This window comes from Passer montanus, unplaced genomic scaffold (assembly GCF_014805655.1).
Source record: "Passer montanus isolate IOZ18808 unplaced genomic scaffold, ASM1480565v1 scaffold1, whole genome shotgun sequence".
Classification (NCBI taxonomy): Eukaryota; Metazoa; Chordata; class Aves; order Passeriformes; family Passeridae; genus Passer; species Passer montanus.
In genome coordinates, this window is record NW_024356504.1 from 19,302,524 (window position 1) to 19,325,659 (window position 23,136).

The 23,136-nt window shown below is 45.6% G+C and overlaps 1 protein-coding gene across 3 annotated transcripts in view; it reads right to left on the bottom strand.

Moving 5' to 3' along the window:
• SLC12A8 (solute carrier family 12 member 8) overlaps positions 1 to 23,136 on the bottom strand; it is a 54,876-nt gene that overhangs the window by 12,942 nt on the left and 18,798 nt on the right. For all 3 annotated transcript variants that reach the window (XM_039700887.1, XM_039700895.1, XM_039700903.1), the window contains 3 exons: positions 11,256 to 11,369; positions 4,428 to 4,515; positions 2,788 to 2,875 (listed from right to left, as the gene is read on the bottom strand). In XM_039700887.1, coding sequence (XP_039556821.1) covers positions 2,788 to 2,875; positions 4,428 to 4,515; positions 11,256 to 11,369 — 290 coding nt within the window. The remainder of the gene's footprint in view (positions 1 to 2,787; positions 2,876 to 4,427; positions 4,516 to 11,255; positions 11,370 to 23,136) is intronic.

Genomic DNA, 23,136 nt, shown 5'->3' on the forward strand with positions numbered 1-23,136 from the left:
TACAGAGCACATCATACAGGAAAAGCTGCCCAGGCTTCCCACCATCCAAAACAGGAAGACAAACCCCTGTGTCTCAGAGGGGAAAACCAATCCTGAAGGAAAACCCACAGTAAAACCAAATCAAAATTGCCACTTAAGTAAATGGCATCTCAAAAAACACGCTCCAAAGGATGTAATACAATGACCTTATTTTCCTGTCTTCAATGAGAAAAGAATTTCCTTTGGCCAGCATGAAACATTAAAAAGAAAAAATTTAAAGCCATAGTGCTAACAAGACTGGTTTTAGAACTGGGTTTAGAACTGGTTTCTGAAGCACCCTTTCAAGCTGGGAGCATCTCCTGCAGGTGTGGAGGGAAAGGAAGGACAGCTCCTGGTCTGTCACACAGAAGTGAGGACTGGGGTCCCCCTAAGCAGGTCCCCACTGTCAAGAGCTGAAAACACAGAGAGTGTATCTAAAAAACCCCACCCAAATACAGAAAACCTCACAATATAAACATTGTGCAAGAAAGCTTTGAAATGGGAATGTTCCTGGCAGCACAGTGGAAGGACCTGGACAGAAAAAATAAGGAAAACAAAGTCTAGGGTCACCTGAGACACCCCCGAGTCCTGCAAGAACACAGAGGCCTGACAGCCAGCAGCCAGGCACAGAGAACGGCAAGGCGTGGGGGTAACTCCAGCACAAAGGCCAGGCAGAGAGAAAAGCCTCACATTTTGGTCCAAATCCAACATGCCCATATTCCTCTGCAGTGATTGTTCGAGGTGCAGACAAACATCTGCGGCAGAGGATGTCCCCAAATGCAGGTCCTCTGCATCCCACATGTCCTTTGCTCCCACAGAAAAGAGGGTCTAAATGAGCACAGGTCCTCCCAGCTTCTGCCCACATTGAAGTCAGGTGGCACATGCTTTATTAGGAGGAATTGCAAAAATTTACATGGCTAAAGATGATTCAAGCTACATCTGACTTTGGTGTTTTGCCTATGAAATCTGCAGGCAGCAAAAAGGAGATCGGGTAAAAAGCCATAAAAATCTTTCTCTTGGGGAAGGCAAGTGAAATTAATGCCATGATCCAGAGCTGTGCAAACTTCCTAGCACAACATTTCCCCATGAAAATCCACTTGGCCTTGTGAATTGTATCTTGTGGGACAGAAGGAACCTGAGGCACAGATGAGCAGATACCAGCTCTCATTAGACCAACAGGCAGACACTCAGTGGGAATCCTCCCTTCCCTCTCCTCTAATCCTTCCCTGCTCTGAGAAATACTCGGAAGAAACAAACAGTTGTGCCAGACATCATATATTATTTTAGCTGCCAAAAATGCTTGCATTTAAATGTGCTACTTGACATTCAAATCAGGGTTATAGGGGAAGAGTCCCTTTCACCGAGGCTGATGAAAGGTTTTGCTAGGAGTTTTGAACATAGAGAGTGTGAATACATTGCAAGGAATTGGCAGTTGGAGCTCATTAGAAGTGAAATTACTGAATCTCATTTTTGTGTTCAAAAAGCCAAACAAATATTGTAACAGAGAAAAGCAGCCAAGCACTCGTTCACCTCTGATAGAAAGGGAGAGTTTGGAGGAGTAATGATCCCACTTCCTCTCTCCAAAGTCATTAAAATCTGAAGCATCTTGTAATAACTCAAAGAAGAAACATGAATTTTGCACCATTTCTTTGTTCCATATTAAGGGAAAGAAAATTGAATTTGCTTTTTTTTCGATGGGGGTGTTTGCTTGTTTATTTTTTGTATTTGACAGTATTAAATATCTTCTCATTCATTACAAGGAGATTTTTCATTTTCCCCCTGAGGGTTCTGAAGATAAAACACAGCTTTAACAATCTCTTTTTCTTCATCAGATTAATTTAAAGCTAATTTTTTTGGATACTGCACTTTTTACCCATTAAGTCATTGACATACAAAGAGGTTTCCTTAGAGAAGGCAGGTTCATTCTTTCGTTCCCTGAAACAGAGATGAATTTTTTTACCTCAGCAGGTAGTGGCAGATCCCTACCAATAATTGGGAGCTTATTTGGGAGGTTGGAAGAAGTTTAGAGCTGGAAGAAGTTTAGAGTTAAGAAACAAAACCAGAGTTTCAAATTGATATTTTAGACTAAAACCATGTTACAGATCAAACTATGTAAACTTCTCAACTTCAAATGAATCACAAAAAACAGTGTCAAATACAGTGAACCCATGATTTTGGATAATACCTAATAACAGAAAATTAGCCCTTCCCTATCTCATCCAAAGAAAGACAATGGCACACACCAAAATCTCTTGTTCTCTTATAAGAGGCCTGCAGTGGTAAGGATCATTGTGTGTTACACTACAACCCCCATCATGCAAATATTCTGTGTGGACTTGTGGAGTGTCTTGAGCTTAATAACCCAATTGCCCAGCCTGCAATTACAGCCTGCTAGGTATGGAAATGTGAGCTCCGCTTGACTTAGTCAAGATAAGCAGGGGTGTTCTTCAGGGATTTCTATTTGGTCTAAGCTTTCACCAACAAGGAAGGATACATGGAATAACATACAGCGTTTATCATTAGACCACATTACCATACTTTAGCTCTTAAAGCTATTGCTGGGTGATAATGCCAAGCTTTGGCATTATGGGATATGCTGGTGAATGCAAGGCGATTCAAATCCGTTGTACACTGGGATTTGCAACAGGGAAATCCCCCTGAATTTTAATGAGGGATGTGCACCCAAATTCCTTAGGTTTTTGAAAAACTCAAGCATTCAGTAAGGCAGATGGCAGCCTGAAAGCACCATTACATAAAACCACAAGTTACCTTCTCTGCTATCATGAAGTCATAGCGGAGCGACTGACGGGTGCAAATCGCTCCCAGCAAGAAAACGAAGACCATGTACAGAAACCACCTGCAAACAACAAAAACAAACCAATTTCTTCACAGCAAGACAAGACCATTGAGAATTCTGCCACTAGGAGAGCCAGGAGACAGTCAAATGCCCACAAGTTGGGTCTTCAGTCATTCTGCAAGGTTCCTGAATGATTTAGCTTCAGGGATAAATTTGAGACCAACCCACATTACTGCATGGCTGCAGGTACCCCTCAGGGGAAGCTACCCACACTCCTTAGGTGTGCAGGGGGAAATATCCCAGCCCTAGGGACAGACTTTTTAGTAGGGCCTGTAGCAGAATGCCAGGGGGTAATGGTACAAACTAAAAGAGGATCAATTCAGACTAGCTGTAAAAAATAAATTTTCTACAATAAGGGTGGTAAAACATGGGAATAGCCTGCCCCAAGAGGTGGTGGATGCCCCATCTTTGGTCAGGATGGACCTTGAATGTTTCTTCAGAGCAATCTGATCTGGTTGAAGGAGTCCCTGCTCATTGCAGGGGATGGGTCTGGATGGCCTTTAAATGTCCCTTCCAGCCCAAACCATTCTGATTCTGTGGCTCTGCAGGTACACAGGTCCTTCCATCTGACAATAACTCTGCAGCCTCAGCCAGGATCCTCTTCTGGAGTTCTGGCCTCTCCATACTCAGGCTGGGGATAATTTGTCTGTAAAGCCCAGAGAGCAGAGAAGGGAATGACCACAGCCTTGGACAGATGGATTCATGTGATATTTCTGTGTCCTTTGTGGAATCCCCCCTCTTAAAACAAGCACCAATTCCAGCAAGAATGCCTCTAATTTGTGAAGAATCTTCCTTCCTGACTGAACACGGGTACACAATTTTAAAAAAATTATTTAAAAGGCAATATAGATGGAAATAAAGCAGGCAGGAAAAACCTACTGAGGGCTTTTTTTTAAAAAAAAAAAATTAAGCAGCAGTGGAAAGTTCTCCTGGAAAGCAGCATTTCCTTGGGAAGATCACAACACAGGAAAAACCTACTGAGGGCTTTTTTAAAAAAAATAAGCAGCAGTGGAAAGTTCTCCTGGAAAGCAGCATTTCCTTGGGAAGATCACAACTTGGTGATGCAGGCCTCTGTTTCCCCTGTCTTGCAGATGGGTAGGTAATCTCATCTCTCTTGGCCTCATTTGCCCAGCAGTAAAAATTAAAAAATTTTGATACTTCTTTTCTATTTATATAGAAAAAGAACACAAGGAGTGGGGGGGGGGAAAGCAATAAATGCCCCTCTTTACAATCAGCAGTAGTGAATGACCAAATCACCCCCCTCCAAGCCTTGGAGAACTCTGCATTCCACTCTGGGACAGCCAGGCTGCAGCAGCACAAGCACCCAGCACCAGCACAAATCCCAGCCAGCAGTGGAAGGACTGAGCACATCCCCACTAACAAACATCTCCAACCCACCCTGAGCATGTGGTGGTAATGGATGACAATTTGAATGAGAGCCACACTTTAATTTTCCAGATGGCTGAGTAATAAAAGGCTGATGGGAATGTGAAATGGATTGGTCACACTCAGGGCAGTCTCCAGAGCAAGTTTTCCCCAATCATTGACTTACGAGGTGCCAATAGCAGCCAGAGAGCCCAGAGGGATGTTGGAGGAAGGCTTCTGGAGATCTCCACTCATATTGAACCCAGCCATCACACCTGTATTTTGCAGACACAAATGCAATTTAGAGTCAGCCTAAGTTATAATATATATAATACACATTGCAGTATGTAATATAATTTAATCAATCAGTTCATTGATCATTTCAGAACAGTAATTATATCACTTCATTGCACTGCCACACAGAGAAATACTGGCTCACATCAATTGCTTGGTAAAAAACTGTTCATGTCTTTAACAGAAGCAAGTCCCACTCACACATCAAAGAAGCCTCTGTCTGGTTTGAACAATGCTGGGGGGAAGCAGGATGTGAACAAAACCCATCTTATCTTCATACAAACCTCACAGGAGACAATGCTGCCCAGCTGCTGAAAAGAGAAATGCCACTGTTCATCGGGGCAGCCATGCAGCAGGTGGCACAACCCCCAGACCAGATCCATTACAGCTCCCTGCATTCACAGGGGACAAAACAGAATGTCCTGGCCATATTAAATGATGATCACATTAGCAGAGGGAATAACAGGGCTCTCGGCACGTAGGTGGCACCTTCCAGCCAAGGGATCTGCTTTGGAAGTAGGCATTATCTCTGCCTTGCAGATAGGAAAACAGAAACACTGAGAGAGCAAGTGATTGTCCCAGTGTCACGTAGAAAACACACGCTAGGACTAAGAATAAAATACTGAACTGTTATTTTAGGCCAGAGTACAGGGTATTATACAATCAGGGACAGTCCTTAGCCTAAAAAATTACCATCTAAAGACTCAAGAGAGGGAAACAGGATGAATCAGAGGATTAGAGTCTCTACATTAAGACTAAAAAGCCAAGGTACAGATTGGTCAAAGGGCTTTGTCCATAGCTGAAGGAGAAGTCATACCAGGCCCATGAAGAAAACAGATTCCCTTGTCACATTATGCCAAAAGTTTTCTTAGAAGACTTCAGGTATGTACTATAAATAAAAACAAATAAATAAAAATCCATGATTTTGAATCCTGATGAGAATTTGGACAATTTGAAGGCAGGACCAAAGACCTTAGGGTGCTAACTTGTGCCCACCACTGTTCCCCCCGGGATGTCAGACTAATGTCTCCATAAGGACACGTGGGCCAGCAGCCAGCCAGCAGTGCTGATGGCACGGTCCCTGGGGCCAGGGTGAGATCAGCACAGAACAATGGGAAGGAGGATGCCAGCACTGTGGCACTCACAGGGGACTGACCACACGCCAGGCCATCGTGCCTGCCAAGGCCAGCAGCCATTCCTCGTGCTCAGAGGGCATAAGAATGACAAAGTCAGTCCCTGCAGCTGCAAATCTGAGTGACCACAGCTCTAAATCAGCAACAGCCCATTGCATTTTAAACTCAAGCACAGATTGCTGCTTGGAAGGGTTTTTCCCCAAGATGAAGGATGGACAAGAGCCGTGGGACCAATCTCAAGGTAAAGGGGAGAAACCCAAGTCAGCCAGATGGATGGCCTCCCCATTCCCTATTCCCTACAGACCTTGGCCTTTGATGGGCTGTCAGCAATGGCTGGGCTGCTAATCGTGGAGCACAAACTCTGCTCTGCTCTGTCCCAGGTGTTGCTGTGCACCTTCACAGCACCATCTCCACATCTGCTCGAAGGGAGTGGTAACACCTCCTCTCCTCGCTGCTCTGCCACAAGGACAGCATACAAACGAGCACAAGGCATTCTCCTATTTCCAAACACATCCAGAGCTTTATTTAGTTATTTAGTTTAGTTAGCATTATTAATGCTTTTTCCTTGATCATCTCCTTTTTTTCGCCCCTTGATCAGTCCACTCACCAGCCCCATCTTCTCCTGTCATCTCCACCATGGAGCCAGAGCCCTGACAACCATTCCCTGGTCCCCACAGAATCCTGGCATTCCTCAGCTCCTGGAAGAGCTTTTCCTCCAAATTCAGACCAGATTTGAATCCTTGACACCATACTGAAAGCATTACAAATCAAGTTCTTAATTTTCTCCTGGAAGACTATTTTGTGGATATACTCTGAACAGCGCAGCTAAAAGCCTGTCAGCTGCTCTGGTTTTCTCTAGATAAAGATTCCATGCAATGTTCAAGCCCTGCTCCTTTCAAACAGTTACACAACAGACTTATCTAGAGGTAAGCAAAGTTAGGAAGGCTGAAGTCCATGGAAATGGTCACAAATATGCTAAATAAATTCTCTGTGAAGCACTCTTTGATGACATGCTACTTTGCAATTCAGAGACAAAGCAGAAAACTCAGAATTCTCTGAATTTTTATTCCTAAGGGAGCAAACTATTGTCAAAAGGACAGCTGTTAATCTCATGTGCTCCTTGGCCAAGTTTCTCAAACATCTGGCACCACCTTTAAATCTTCCAGCTTGAGTCACCTCTTCCTCATCCAAACTCCTGCCTCAGCAAAGCACTGGGGAAACACCAAAATGGCATTTTCTGGACTGAATGTAAAAAAGTTGAAATGACTGCACAGCCTGGGCTGCCTCCCTGCCTCCCTCCCACAGACCCACGCTCGGAGCAGCCAGGAGATGACTTCCCAGAGCCCACAGAAAGAGGATCTTGAGGCTGGGGATTGACCTCCTGCCCAGCAGTGACCAGGGTCACACCCAGGCCACTGCACACCACCAGCTTCTGTCAGGGCTCCCAGGAGGTCACCAGAGTTTCATGGGTTCCACAACCAAAGGTCAAGGCCACCACAGAGGGAAGCAACTCAGATATTCTCAGCCACTCAGACCAAAGCCATCTCCTCTGTGCTGCAATTATGACTCTGACATGACCAAAGGTATGGACAACCTGGTAGTACAGACATATGGACAATGCCAGAGCCACCTCCCCACCACCAGCAGCCTTTTAAACCCTTTGAGTTAACAAGTTTTCCTGAACAAATCAGTCTTTCCTCTGAAAATGCTCTTTTTTCTTTCAAGTTAGGAACATGTATGGCAGGCAGTGCAGATACAGAACTATCACAACACTCGTTGCAGATTCCGTCTGCACATCCTTCCTAGCAGTCAAGGTAGGAAGAAATTGGGATGTTCCTTCCTTCAGACACAGGCCTCTCCCTAGGGAAAGGGCCAATTCCTTCTGAACTCAAGCAGTCATATCTGCAGATTCTCCATGGAGAAAATTATCCACCTCTCTGTTTCAACGAGATAGAGGCTGGATTTTCCACACTGGCTATTATCTTAGAGAGCAGCAGATAGTGACAAAGCTTCTGGACAAAGAAGCATGAAAACACAGTCAACCCAGCCAGGAAATTATGGCTGAGACAGTCTGTACGTTGCTGCTATTCCCAGTGTAATCTGGTCCTGGGCATCATCCAAGGGGTGGATACGTGCATGGGGGGACCACCTACATTGTGTGTCAGGCAGAGCCACCAGCCCCACCAGCCACGGTTTATAGCTGCAGATACGATCACTCTTGCAAACGCCCAGTGCATTTTCCAGTGAGCATACTATAAAATATAAAAGGTGGGTTTTTTTCCTTCACCCAGGAGGTGAAGAATGGAAAATCTTAGATAAGGCTTGTAGCTAATTTTTTTAAAGGGCCAACTTCTCCACTGATGTAAGCTGGCACCTTGCCATAGACTTCAATGGAGTTGTGCCAGTTTACATCATCTGATAACTTAGCCCAAAACTTCTAAATCTATTTGCTGTCATTTTGCAAGTGCCAGATATGGTTTATTTCAGAACTGGTTTCTGTGCAGTGATATTTTCCACTAATACTGCTTCAAATGACATCTTACTTTCTTGTATCACAAGACAACACACTTCTTTCATTAGACAGAAAACCTTGGGGATTTAGTAGAAAAACATTTTTGCCCAACAGAAACAGCATTTATCTTAATTTTAAAATGCACTGACGGCTGCATGGCTGCTGCTGGGAGCTGGCTGTGGGCAGGCAGCCCCCGAGACTCCCTCCCTGTTGAAAAGCCCTGGCTGGGTGTGTATCCAAGTGTTCACAGCACAGCAGCAAAATGTGTGCATTGAGAAGGTATTTACAAACATGCAGAAGAGCAGCTGGTTGATGCACAGCACCTCTATAGGGGCACATTCACATCTTCCAGATCTATACTTCAGTGTTTTGAATAAAGCCAGCAAATCCGAGTGTTCAGTGCCCACGTTCTCCCATTTAGGCCAGCTCTAAATGTCTGCTTTGGATCTCTTGGCTACTTCCCTATGATTAAATGACAAGCTTGGGGGAATTAGGCCAGCTGCACTGAACATGCAGCTGAAATGGTTTAAACAGCTATTGCACAGGTAGCAAACAGACCAGCCTCTGCTTACCAGGGCTCAACTGTAAAACTGGGATAACTTCACTTGCATTGCTGGAGTCGTACCAATAAAACACAGAGGAACAGAGAAAACACCCTGACCTGGAGCAAAACACCCCGAGGAGGATGCTCCTGAAGGCAGCAGGATGCTACAGGTCTGCAAAAGGCTGGGATGACCATGCCCTTCAGTTGAAGCATGTCCGCAGCTGCTCCTCCTGCCTGTTTGCTCTGGCAAGAGTCTCCCCACAGTCCTGCTCCCCCTTCCTGAAGTGGCTGCTCCTCTTTGCTGTTACCAGCCTGCATTTCAGGCATTTCTGTTTCACTGCTGTGTCTGGTGCAAATGGGCAACTTACAGCCACTTTTCAGTATATCCCAGAGACCAAACTTAAACTGGTTGAATTCAGATAGCCATCTCAGAGACAGAGGAAGAAGCCTATCCTTAAGAGATCAAAATAGTTTCACTTCAAAGAGGAGCATTTCATCTCAAAAGGCCCAAACAATCTGTTTCACAATTTCCGAAATATTCTTTTTTTAAAAACTTTGTTATCAAAATAGCATCTTAAATTGTAAGCTAGCATATGCTACAAATTAAAAATAGTAAACACAACATTTTATGATTAAAGATAAACAGAACATTGCTGTGGGTCAAAGAACTGTTTCAAACTGGCTCAATGTAACCCCTCAAAACTAAACAGCATATTGTTTTGCTGAAACTCTCCCCAAATTTCTGTTGTGTCTTAAGGCAAAGGATTTTGCTTCCAGTGGTCACTGTGGGGGTTCCAGCAGAGGTGGGCGGTGGGGAGGACCACAGGCTGGAGGGGACAGCCTGGGAGCCGTGCTAGCCTGTTCCTGCCATTCCTCAGTGCCACTTGCTCACCCTCTGCATCACGCTGCCTGCTCTGAAGCAGAGAAGCCCTGACTCCCACCCTAGAAATTCCTTAATCAGACCACGAGCTCTTCCATGCAGAGCACCAAACACAGCCCTGCATTTTATGAGGCTCCTGAACTCCACAGTGCTCCAAAGAGCAGTGACAGGAGTGATAGTGATGTTATATGGTACCACTGGCACTGCTACTCTGAAGGAATAATTTAAATCCAGTAAATAACCAAGCAATTAAAAAGAACATATGAAAAAGCTGTGTTAACAACCAGAGTAATTATACATCACCCCAAACTGTATTTTCAGAGAATGTTTGACATTACTACTGTATTACTACTGCTAACTAAACAGAGCAACAGGCTGCCAGGGCTTTAAACAAATTGTATCTATTAGCTTTGGCATTCTTCCTAGCAGCCAAGCATAAGCAGTGACAAAAAATCATTTAATATGGCTAATCACGGTCATTTTCTGCACAGTTTTGTCATAACTGTTCCTTCTTCTATAACCAAGGAACCAGAAAACAACCTGCTTTCCTACACCAGTGACACAAAAACTCATGAAAAGGGGTTTTTTTCTCTTGGAGACTCACTTGGGCCAATCAAAAATGACAACAAAAAAGAGGGCAGAAGACATCTCCATAGTGGGAATGGTTCAGGAAGGAGAGTTTTCCAGGAGGAAGTCTACAGAGGTAATAGCCAGCCTGATATTGTCGGTGAAAGGATCTCAAAGAAAAATTTGAAGTTCTGCAGTAGGTGCACCTGACAAAGTGACTTCTGCTACCCAACTATTCCTCCAGTCCCATCTCTTTTCACAAAACAGTTTCTTTTGTTTCCTTGTACCACAGCAATTCTGCAACTTCCAGTGAGTTGCTTAGAACTGATCCTCTGAAAATTCATTCTGTAATCCAAGGATTCATCACTATGGAAACTGCTTATAATCACTACTTTTTATAGCTTAAAACGCCCAGCATCAACAAAAGGTATTGTAACTTCAGCTGAAAGTTACTGCATTCCCACTGGAGACTGTCAGCTCTGGAAGGGGGACATGCATCTTCCTGGTAATTGAAGAGAATGAATGATATGAAGGTATTTAATTAAGCTCATAAATATGAGCTCTGCTGACATACAAGGATGCACCTGTGACACCACAGAGCAAGGGGTGGCTCCATCATGGGCAATGGCATCAGCTCAGCTCAGCCACCTGCTAAGGATGGAGAGAAAGTCCTCCTGTGCTCTTCCCACTCTCCCAGTGCAATAAAGTCATAAGGCTCATCTGATTTGATAAATCTTGATCAGCTCTTTTAGATAGGCTTGATACCTTCTGCCCTGACAGCATTGGCCAAGACCAATGCCTGAGCATTGAGGGAGGATGTACAGGACCACATCAACCCACAGAGTTCTCCAACAGTTTCTAACCACAGAGACAGAAGAGCACATTCAAGTGAACAAGACAAGAGTGTAAAAAATTGGAGATGCTGGAGGGAAGCCTGAACATTTGAATTGACCACTTGGGTCTGCTACAGCCAAGGGCAGTTCTGCTCACTCCGCCTCCCAGCCCAGAGGAGCTCCCCATTCTTCTGCTCATCTCTGAGATATTCCTGTGGAGGAAAAAAAGGTGAGGATAAAACTTAACTGTACCTGTGGCAGCTGGGAAAAACACTCCAAAAACAGTGAAGAAGGACTCCCCCTGGCTGTAGTCTGGCAGTGTGTTGTTGAACATCAGCTCTTGGGAGTAGCCGACGAAGCCGTGCTCTGTGGAGACATGGAGGGCAAGAGGAGAGCCCAGGAGCCACCAGGGCTGCAGGAGCCCTCCAGCTGCTCTCAGCCACCACCCCCCTCTAAACACATGCACCTGCAGGGCTGCTCCCACGACCACCTGAAAGGATGAACGCCAGCTTATGTGGTGGGGGAGAAGGCAGAAACCAGGGTTGTCACTCCTGCCCCATCTTTCTAAGGTCACACACACACAAGTTGTGCTTTTCAAACAAGTTTTACAGAATACAGCGGAGGGGGAAAGCGATGGGTGGGATATCAATGTCATGCACCTGGTTTACTGGGTATGTAATGGAAGATCATACTCCTTCACTGCACACTTGAAGGATGGCTCAGATTCTTCTACAAACCTCAATTTGTTAGGAAGGGTTAAGCCTGACAGCTGGCATGCAAAGCATTAATTAGGAAAGGTTTCAGATGCTTATAGACAGAAAAGATAACTCACAAAAGCAGGTTAAGGAATTAATGCATGTGACTATTATAATTTCATTTTTTACAGGCAACACTGCTTTTTGATGGAGTATCTTAATCTGTGGAAACTTCTCCCTGTCAGCATTCCAAATGCTTATGCCAGCTAGGGGTGGAAGGTGAGCAAAGTTGGTTCCTTTTTTTCTCCTGCCCCTACAATCTATTTCCACAAGACATGTGACTCCAATAGCTTGAATTTTCTCATTAGCAGGCAGGATGTTGTTTATGGCTGCACAGGGTGATGGCCAGAAATTAAAAAAAGACTCCATCAAAGCTGTCCCATGCCTCAAAGACAACATTAATGATGTTTGGACAATAGATTAAACCAGAGCATTAAATCAGACCTCTGAGCACAAGACATATCCATTTAAAGCCTCAGAATATAACTAACCACAGAGCTTTGAAGTTTTCACAGAAAAACCGTATAGATAATCAAAAGTTTCCTACTACATCTGCATTCATTGTGTTGCCCAAACATGGATGGAAACACACTGATAGAAGAGGTCTCCTGCTGCTAGGCTTTTTAAGAGCACTAGCTCTCTTCACTAGGAACAAGTCCCAGATGAGATTTAGAGGGAACAAGTTCAGTGCAGCACACTGACCTCTGGACCTCACAGATGTCTGCAGAAAGTGCAGTTTCTGGAGAAATAGAGGGGGAATTTGTGTAGGCTGTGTGTTCCTATAAGTCCAGACCTGTGTGGCTTCAACCAGAACGGATGCTCCTGGCAGCACAGCCCATGGCCAGTCTGCAGAGCTCCCACCAAGCTGCTCAAGGGAAATGTTGGTCCTTGGCCAAGGGATTTTTCACCAAGCGTGTGCTCCTCAGAGAAACGTTAATTTTTCATTTAAAAAGTGAACAAAATACTCATCTCATCCCACAAAGATCTTCAGACCTTCTCCAATCAGAGCTTTGAAGCAGCAGCATCAAATACATCTATGCCACTTGATAAAAGTTTGCCCCACTGTGAACTCTAGCCTCTCTTGATGGATTACTCTCACATATTCCTATCATTCCGGTTTTCCCTAATCACAAATTGTCCTTTTCATACCACTTGCCCAGTCTGTGCAGGTTATCTGAAATCCTGACCCTCTCTGCCAGGCTGCTGCAAGCGCTTCCCAGCTGGGATTTATCTTCAGAGTGAATCTGCACATTCCCTTTTCCATCCTCCAGGAAGTTAAGAAAATTCCAAATAACATCAAACCAAAACCAGACTGTTGCAGAACCTCACCAGGCACAGCATCCTGCTTTGTAAGTAAACCACCTCCAGCTGGGGTCTTCCAATGGTGTTTTGGGGCTATATAATTCAAATAAGGCACTTTGGGTGCCCTCTGTTTCCTTCCTCGTACAAAAGGCCAAGTGTACAGACCAGTGAACAACGAGGCTACATTTTCTGTGGTACCATTTTGGCCATATTGTGACCCCACACTGACCATGAGACCCGTGAGTCCAATGTCTGACCTGTACCTGTGTGCATCTGAGCCCTATCAGCCTTGAGAAATTAAAAACTTATTCCCTAGTGCTCCATTCATTTGTATGTTGCTCCCCTTCCTACTTTATTCCCCTAGGTGGAAATCCTCTGTGGAAGAGACCAAAGCCATGGCAGATGTCACTGGAACCACAGAAAACAACAGCCATGGATTTGTTGAAAGAGCCACAGGATGTGCCTACAACTCCATCCCACTTCTGCTTCCTCTCCTCACAGCTCTGGCAGGTGAGAGGCCATTCCACATTTCCCCTGTATACAGAACCAGGAACCTTCTTGACTAGTTAAAGAGAAGTTCATCCAAATGTTAGTTGTCATTGCACCCGCATTTCTCACTCAATCACTCCCCTGTGAAGCAAACCTCACATCCCTTTTGATCAGACTAGGATCTGTGCAGTCACCATCAATTTAGGGGCACACGAGCATGGGGCTGAGGACAACATGCTGGGAGCATCTCCTGCCTGCCCACGTGCCTGAGACCAGTTCAAGACATCTGTGACCTTTCAGCTTATTAATATTAATGTGACTAATTGTAGCTGACAGGGCAATTGGGCTGAAATCATCCAAAACAAAACAGGAATCAGCAACTGAGACGGATCGGTTAAACCAACAGAGCCCTCGGTCAGTTGTTCACAGAGTCAATTATCCACATCCCATTGAAAGTGCACTTCAAAAGGATGAGCTTCGGAAGGAGGAGGGAAGGAAATGAGATAGGGTCTATATTTGGCACTCTGATCTTCAAACGAGGCAAGATCATTTTATACATTTTTTCTGTAAGGAGATCTTTTTCTCCAGCTTACTGCTGGGTATAAGATCCAAAGCAGATTGCTCCGTCCTTGTTCATTACAAAATATTTGTCTGAAAAATTTTGCTCTCAATCAATTTATACAACCCCACAGCCTTTAAATCCTGCCTTTAATGATCCTGCTCTCAGCTGGCTTGCAGAGGGCTGGAGCTGAAGTGCTATAAACAATCTTCCCTGTGTCATGCTAGAAGAAAAGAATCCGGTTCCTTCTCTGTGCCGTGTCAGCCTTATGGGAAATGCACAATAAAGAGCAGTAACAATTTATTTTCATCATTAGATACTCAATAAGTAGAAAGCAAATAATGCATTTCTCAAGTGGTTGAGCTGATCTAAGTAAACAATAGGGAAAAAGATTACTTAGAGCAGCATCTGAACTATTCCTGTGATTCTTCACAAATCAAGTCCTTCCAGTTGCTCTTACTAAAATGACGTAATAAAGAGTAAAAACCACCTAGCAAGTTTGAAATGGAAGAGCTTTCAGGATGAGCATCCTCCATTCACATTTGCAAGGGGACCACAGGAGGCTGCACACCAGCCTGAGGTAGCCAGAGGAAGAGGAGGAGGAAGATGTCTTTCTATCCATCATAGGTACCTGGGAGGAGGCACCAGCTTTCACCTGGTAGCCACTGCTGCATCCCCTTTCTTCCCCAGTGGGTTTGGGCTTTTCTTGTACTTTCTCCCACCTCTCACCCTGTGGAACAGCATGAAAGCACGAGGGTTTTGGCACTCAGGACTCCCCTTTTGAGGGCAGCCCCTCCAAGAAGCCCAGGATTCCAGAATGGGAACTCAAAGATGCTGGAGAAGGAGCTCAAGGAGAAGCTGTGGTTACACAGGGTCAGGCCATTATGCAACAGCACAGAGCACGGCGGCCCTGCCAAGTTCCAGGCAACCTGGAGCTCATTACAGATTAGTTAAGTCTTGGCCAAATTCAATAAGCCTGTTCACAAGCTTAAGGTTAAGTAAAGCCTGGCACCGAGGCAGGGGCTAAATAGTGCAAAAGTGGAAAACCACCTTAAGAAACAGCTCCCTGAAGACAGTCCCATATTGCACTCTGCTTGTGATTAGACATTTTAATTACAAAGGTGAATGGTGAAGGCTTGAAATGGTGAGATTTTTTCTTTTCCAAAATAAGTGAGCCCACACATTCCCTCCTGGAAGGTACTTGCTGAGATTTGCTTTCAGGGGAACAGCTGGAAGTGTTTGTCTTGCAGCACATTTCCCAGGTCTGACCTCAGCATTTTCAGGATCCTGTGTGATGTGTAAAACGTGGAGTGCCAAAGAATAATTATATATCCTTGGCATAATTACCTCTGCTCTCTATCTTTTTCCCATTTCTTCTTCCACCACTAAACACTTCTGGCATAAGTTCTGAATTCCAGCTGTTCCCCTTGGATGCCAGTCCAAGCACACACCCAGAACGAGGTCCTGGTGTGGGTGCTGGAGATATCCAAGCACACCACTGTTGAGAAAACAGGAATGGTCCTCACAGCCTGGCCCCACCGTGCCATCCTCGTCTGAACACACACCTCTGCAGTAGGATAAAGTTCCTCTCCTCACCAACCACATGCTTACATTTTCCTCCTCCAAACTCTTAGCTGAGGGCAAGGTACAAGTCCAGAACTTCTGAGCCCTCCAAAAGCCCCTGAAACACACATTCTTCTCCTGCATGCAGAATAGTCTGGTGGTGGCCAAACTCCCCCAAACACACATACAATCCACAGCTTATCACATGAGAGCAGCATATTCACTTGTCAAAGGAAAGTTAGGCATGTCTGGCCTAAATGAAGTAAAATTTGGATGCCAAAGCACCACCAGCAATGGGTTTTTCAGCATCTCAGTGAGCAATTGCAGATGCAATGTTAACCATGGAGAAAACAGGAATGGGTTTTTCAGCATCTCAGTGAGCAATTGCAGATGCACAGGGTTAACCATCCTCACAGGGACTCTGGATGTGCAGAGATGGGTTCAAAGCCATGAACGGTGCCCAAACCCCAAGGACTTTATATTTCTGTTCCCCCCCTCCCTCAAAATGGTGAGTTGGCATAATGAAAGAGGCATGAAGAGGGCACCATGGTCACAAATAACACTTGAGTCACCTTTCCCATGTTAACCATCCACACAGGGACTGTGGATGTGCAGAGATGGGTTCAAAGCCATGAACGGTGCCCAAACCCCAAGGACTTTATATTTGTGTTTCCCCACCCTCCCCACCCCCAAAAAAAAAAATGGTGGATTGGCATATCAAAGAGGCATGAAGAGGGCACCATGGTCACAAATAACACTTGAGTCACCTTTCCCAACAGAATGAAAAATAAATCAATCAAAGCAGTGCAGTCACAAGCCTCCACATCCCTCCATGCACACACCTGGCTTCCTGTGTTTGGGCTCGTTTAACACCAACATTAACAATCACATCCCCAAGCTCTTCCAAGGCTGGCCTGTTTCTGTAGCCATGCCTTCACAACTACCCAGCTCCAGCTCCCAAGGTCCTCACAATATTTTTTCCCAGGCAAGTCCAACACTACCACTGGTACAGGTCAGGTAGAAGAAATGTATGAGAAAAATGTGGAAAGGTTGGGAAGGAAAACAGGCAGAAGGCAGTAGTACTGGAGGTGGAGAGAGGACACTGGTGGCTTTCTCATGCTGCCAGTCCACTTGCTGTGGGCTGACACTCAACGTGCAGGATGCACAAACAGATTTTCACCAGAAAGTCCCAGTTCTCCAAGAGAATGGTGAGGGAACTGATGAGTCATGGAAGCAGAGGGCGTTGAGCAGCAGAGCGTGCTGACAAGAGCAGAGAATAAACATGACCTTTGCTGAACTTGTACAGGAATACAAAAATGCTTTAACACCTTCCAGGACATCTCCTGCTTCACCTTTGGACAGACAGGTTTTGGCTGGAAGACTGGAAAGGAGCAGAAGGAAAACAGAAGAGCTGCAGGGAAGCAGAGTGTGAGGAGATGGGGCAAAGTGGTGAGACTGATGCCCTGTCTCCTGTCAGCTGCTGCTGGACTCACCGACCCAGGAGAACATGCACCAAACCCAGCTTGCCCTTTTCTGCAGCTCCAGTGCAACACCTGTGCCATGTGAGTCAGCATGCAGCACTGCACATGTCCTGCAAGCCAGGAGCACATCAGCTCCACGTTGGACTTGTGGGCAGCAGCACAGCTCCATAGCTGGAGAGGGCATGTGCAGCCTAGCCCAGACAGACAAGAGCAAACACAGGATTATTCCCTCTCCATATGTCACAAATGATGTCATGACTTTGCTTCATCTCAGTCCTCAGGCAGCCCAGACAGAGAAGAGCAAACACAGGATCATTCATTCCCTCTCCATATGTCACAAATGATGTCATGACTTTGCTTCATCTCAGTCCTCAGGACCACATCCTGCCTGCAGGCAGCTCCCACAATCTCAGTATTTCTGCTTTAAGAATCTCAAACTGGGCAAGAGAAAAAAAATAGAGAGGAATTTTTGTATTGAACACGTGCAGGTCAATGATTATGCAGTGATAAAAATGAAGCTATTATGCAGTTAACACATCAGCACGTGGCCACACTGACAGTGCAGAAAGGCTGCAGAGCATCTGCCTGAGCTGCCAGGGCACTGAGAGATGCAGGATGTGGGAGCTCCCCAGCTCCTGCACTACCCCACCCCAACCCATGTTGCTGTTGGCAGCCCTTAGCAGAAAGTACTGGGAGAGGAGGTAAGAATGCAAAGAGACTCAGTTCCCTCTGTAATTTCATCCCTAAATGCCAGTTATGCACATTAATGACCAGAAGGGCTCAGAGTGACCACAGGCCCCCAGCCACAGGGAGCAAAAGCAGCACCTCTGCCACTGCTGTGACCCCACATGTCAGAACGGTGCCAGCTGAAATTGCCACAGCCAGCATTGCCCCACACCTCACAGCAAGTCAAAGCTCAGCTGCCAGAGGCAGCCCAGCGTGGGGAGAGAAGCTCATTGCTATTTTTCCACTTGTGAGCAAATAAGGTCCTGTTGTATCATCAGCAACAGGGAGATTGTTTCATGAATCAGGACAAACACCACACTTACGTTTCAAATTCGTCAGAGCTGCAAGTAGCAAAAAACAGACAGGTTTTAGTGGGAAAAAAAGTTTGGCAAGAGGGTGGTAGGGAGGAAGGATTAGAGCAAATTTAAAGACAGCGGAGAAGGAGTTTCCTTGCCCAATACTTTCTCTGCACCCACAATAAAGCCGGCAAACCTAAAAAGAGAGAGTATGTACAGTCTGTAATTGAAGGAGCGAAAGCCACAGTTAAAACAATCTAAAAAGGCCAAGCCCTGAGAAAGGCAACTGGAATCCCTTATCTTTTGATGGAAAAGAATGTGCTCCCTGAGATTAATGACGTGTTTACCCGAAAGGAAATCGCCGCCCTTCTGAAGCAGCGAGTGTTTGTTCCTCCCGAGTCCCTGTTTTCTGCTCCAGTGCTGATCTCCCAAACCTCCTGTTTAAAGTCAACACACAATGCGGCTTCCTGCTGCTGGGGGATCCCACCATTAACCCTCTCCCAAAAACTGCCCTGCATCCCCAGCAGCAGCGGCAAACCCGGGGCATTCAGGGCAGGAGCGGCACCGGGACCGTGCCCGCTGCCAGCGATGAACCAGCCCGGGCACAAACAGCGCTCAGCCGAGCAGAGAAACGAGCCAGCGGCGATGCTGACAGCGCTGCCGAGGGAAAGCACTCCCGGCGACCTCTGCTTACACTGCTCAGGGGTTGGGCAGCGCGTCCTGCAGGATGCTTCTCGGAGAGAGGCTTGGCATCAGCCACTGCAATGGTGTGCTGTGCCAGAGGAGGCTGGGGGACATGGCATCTCTGCACTGAATGCCCTCAGGCGAGCAAGAAAAACTGCAGCAAAAGCGCCAGGGCCGAGCTGTTTGAGGAAACCCGGGAAAAAAGAAAAAAGAAAAAAAAAAGGCATAATCATCACTTTACATATTCTGCTGCTTTGGTAACTGCAGCCCCATCTCCTCGTGGAGCATCCCAGCCATGAGAGCCATCAGATGACGAGCACCTCCTCTCCCTGAAGGCAATGGACCTGCACCACTGGGTGCTAGCCAACAGCTAAAAATAGCATAAAAGGCAGAATAAACAAAGGGAGCTGCTTAAATCTGTCTCCGATGCTTGTCTTTAGCTAATGGAGCAATTTTCATGTGCAGGATGCTGTCACCTCTCTCAGATCAGGAGGCAGCCTGTGCTCCCCCCAGCCACACCACATCTCCTGCAGGACTGGACGGGGTGGGAGGAAATGCTAATTTCTGCCCAACTCCCTGTGTGCCTGCTTTATCTCTGCCTCAGCTCCTGGGGAAAGTGGAAAACCACTAATGTACACAAGAGCTCACTCAGAGCCTGCACGGGCAGCTCCCCATCACAAAAGCACTGCTTAAATAAAGGAAGACTTAGGAATGTGCCCATGGAAGCAGCTAGTGGAAGAGCTCTTTGGCACTTGTTCTGTTTCTACAGGTTGGTGGGGTTTAATAAATTTTTCCCCAAAAAAAAAGCCAGAAAATGAACATTTCATGCGGTTAGAAACTCTGAAAATCTCCTAATTTTTTAGGAGAAAAAACATAAGAGGTTTTAACACAGGTGTTTCAACTTTTTAAATTCTTCTTATGTTTTGCATTATTTAACGCTAAGCACTAGACTTGCTGTAATATATAAATCCTTCCATTACTATTTTATTTCTTTGATGTGGTATTTTCAGCCTGGCTTGTTCAATGGTATTCAAACCAGCTGGTGAAAATCATTTTATTCATTGCAAGGAGGACAAGAAATACAGTGTCCCTTGCTCCATCCTTCTTCCAGGAAAATAGTTTGCATCAGTGGGCTACCATTATCAATTACAGAATAGTATTTCTTGGAAGTCATGCCCAGAGTGCCCAGCTGTGGGAGGCTCTGAAGAACTTCTGTGAAAAGCCCTAGGCTCAAGAGACCAGAATTTAGGCTGAGGCAAGGCACAACAATTGGAGGAAGATGAGTGGCACTTCAGTGGTGATGACACACATCCTTTGGACTCGTGGAGTGACCTCCCTCCATCTCAGAGCTACTCTGTGTATTGTTTGGGACAAAGCCCAATCCATCCTGATCAGATCCCCATCTTTCAAAGGAAAGATGATGATACAACTTAATCCACCAGATCCTGCCATGAGCCTTCTGCCATCCTCATGACTACAGCATCCCATACTCCCAGCTTCCCATAATAAATTATGGATATATTATCCATATGACAGTGGTACTTCAAAAGAAAACTATTCCTTTTGTTGACTTTTTGATTTTCTGTCTAAAATGATAGTTGGTTTTTATTTTTGGAAGGTTTTCATTATCCTTTCTACACAATACACACAGCTACAGCCTTAAGTCTGGCTTAAGAATGCAAATCAAATCAAACAGCATTTGATTTTGGAAAGGTTGAGCAAAATGTTGTCACCTAAAAGGATTTTTTGTTTGCTCATTTGAAACTATTAATTTAATTCTGTGTAAGTCATAGAATACATTTTACCTACAAAAATCAATTTTTCAATGGATGCATTTCCCCCTTCAAGTAAAAAAGAAAACCAGAAAGAACCACTGAACAACCATCCAGGTTAGTGAAGGTACAACCAGGATAAAATCCCTTACTTACAAACAAAAAAGGCCAAAAATTGTTAACTCAGGCCAGGAGAGAGGATGAACAGTAGATAAGGACCTATTTCCCACACAAAGTTTTCTCTTTAGTCTAGGAGAGGAATGCAAACCAGAAGTGAAGTGGCTGGAGGAAGAATCTAATATCTAGAGTTATCTTAATAAATTAAATCCCTGAATAAGAAAAGCTGATTCAGGGCACAGCTGAACTGTGACTGGAATTAAACACTGGGAGAATGAAAAAAAAAGAAGAGGCAACATATCTCCATCATTTGAAAACTATTATAAGGTGGCACCAAAAAAAAAGAGAAAAAAGAATTCAATACAATTAAATAAAGCTGTCCCATCCAAACACAGAAATGAGGAGGGAGGGAGAAATTGTGGGATGATATATATCTTCCTCAAACCAGTCAGTTTTATTAGTTCTCTAGCATTAGACAGGTTGCTGCTGAAGGAGAGGTTTTATGGGAGAAATGGGTGGGGAAAGCCCACACGAAGGCAGAGTCTAGCAGGGAACAAAGCCAGCCAAGGTACTTCAGAATTTATTTACAAGTTCTAGGAAGGTGAGCTTAGCACTGCCTCACATGGAAACAGCGAAGCAATTAAAGGTTAAATCCACATGTACAAAACCTCCTGTGTACATCAGGAACTCCATTACCCACTGAGCAAGCTTAAACCTCTAACAACCTCAGCAAAGCCTCTCCTGGCTCCAGGAATGGACCTGGGCCAGCCAGTGCACGACAGACCATTCAGTGGCACATTTTAGGGTGTCAGGGGAGGCCAGGACTCTGCTCATCCTGGCACAGGGCTGCTCACTCCCTGGCTGCCCAGCTGGAGCAGCCCAGAGAACACTGAAGAGCACCAGAGGTCATCCAAGCAAGGTGGTTTAATGCAAAAGGGAGGACACCAGACTGTGCCAAGCCCTCAAGAGACCCAAAACAGTGAGTTTAGGCTGCAGGGAGAGCGGGTTAGCCCGGCAAGTGACAAGAGCAGGGTCCCCAAGGATGCAGCAAAGGATCCATCAGTGGGAATTCTCAGGAGCAGATTGGATGCACATGGCTTCCATCCCCAGTGCAGCCCAGCAGGCGCAGACCCTGAGCCTCCTCCCCTCTTTACCCACCTCCTGGGAGATGCCTCGGGCGGTGGTCTCGGGAATCCTGCCTGGGGATCCCTGCCTGCAGAGCAGGGACACAGGGATGTCAGCCCTGGGGGCAGCAGCCGTGCTGACACCTGAGCATCTGCCGGCAATCCACACTGCTGCTCCTCAACTCAGTCCTTCTGCTGGATGTCCTCCAGCAGGGAAACACCGTGAAAACCTACCTACAAACAGGGCTGCATCTCCAGCTAACTGCTTTGGTTTTTTCTTGTAAATAAACTGCTTGAAATACCTACTTCAGAGATGCTGGACAGAGCGGTGTAGCTTTCCTCTCACTATCTAAATAAGGCCTCTAACAATGTTATCACTTTCCAAAACACATCTGTCCCGCAGCTCCTAGCCCAGACAATTGGCAGGTAACCAGTTAATAAATGTCTTCGCCAGACTGTTGAATAGGCTGGCCCCGGCTCAAGAGTGATGTCAGGGCCATTCAATGCACTATAATTGGAAAAACCTGGGAAAAGCAATTCCATGTTTTTTAATAAATAAAGAGTGTATTAGCAGCCTCCTGCCTTTATTCACCACGGTGTGTACCTCGTTCAGTAGCAAAGTGGGATTTTATTTTTTTTTTTTCTGCTGCCGCTCGCACGGTGATTTCTACTTGGGACTTGATGCCAGTTTCCAGATGTGTGTCAGGCCAGGAAGTCAGCAATCAGCCTGGATAAAGCCTCTGGGATTTGCTGCAGATCATCTTCTGACACACACATCCTTCCTGCACCCTCTCTTATGATATTGGGGCACACCCCTTGTGCCCAAAAATAAAATAAAACAACCCAGAGCCAAGCAGAAGCCCCTGATTAGGATGCTTTGATCACTTTCTTATTCAATCTCTGGGAATATTTTTAATTAATTCAGTCCATAGAAGCCCCAGAGGCAGCATCTGAGGCATCTTTACAACACCAGAGTGTCTATATACATAAATCACTTCAACAATTGCAGGTTCCCTGTCTGCTGGAGCAGCTCCAGGCAAAACTCATCTCCCACAAATCCTCACCAGTGGTACCCACAGGACAGCATCAGCTCCCAGCTCGGCCATAGAACATTGGAGGGGGATGAATCCTCCAAAGCACTTCTCCTCAGAGGAATAAATGAAGATGATAAATGAGTTTGCTGGGCTGTGTGTGAGCAGCTTAGGGAAGCTGAAACCCAAGTGGGTGACATGAAGGATGTGGTTTGCATGGAAAATAATCCCAAG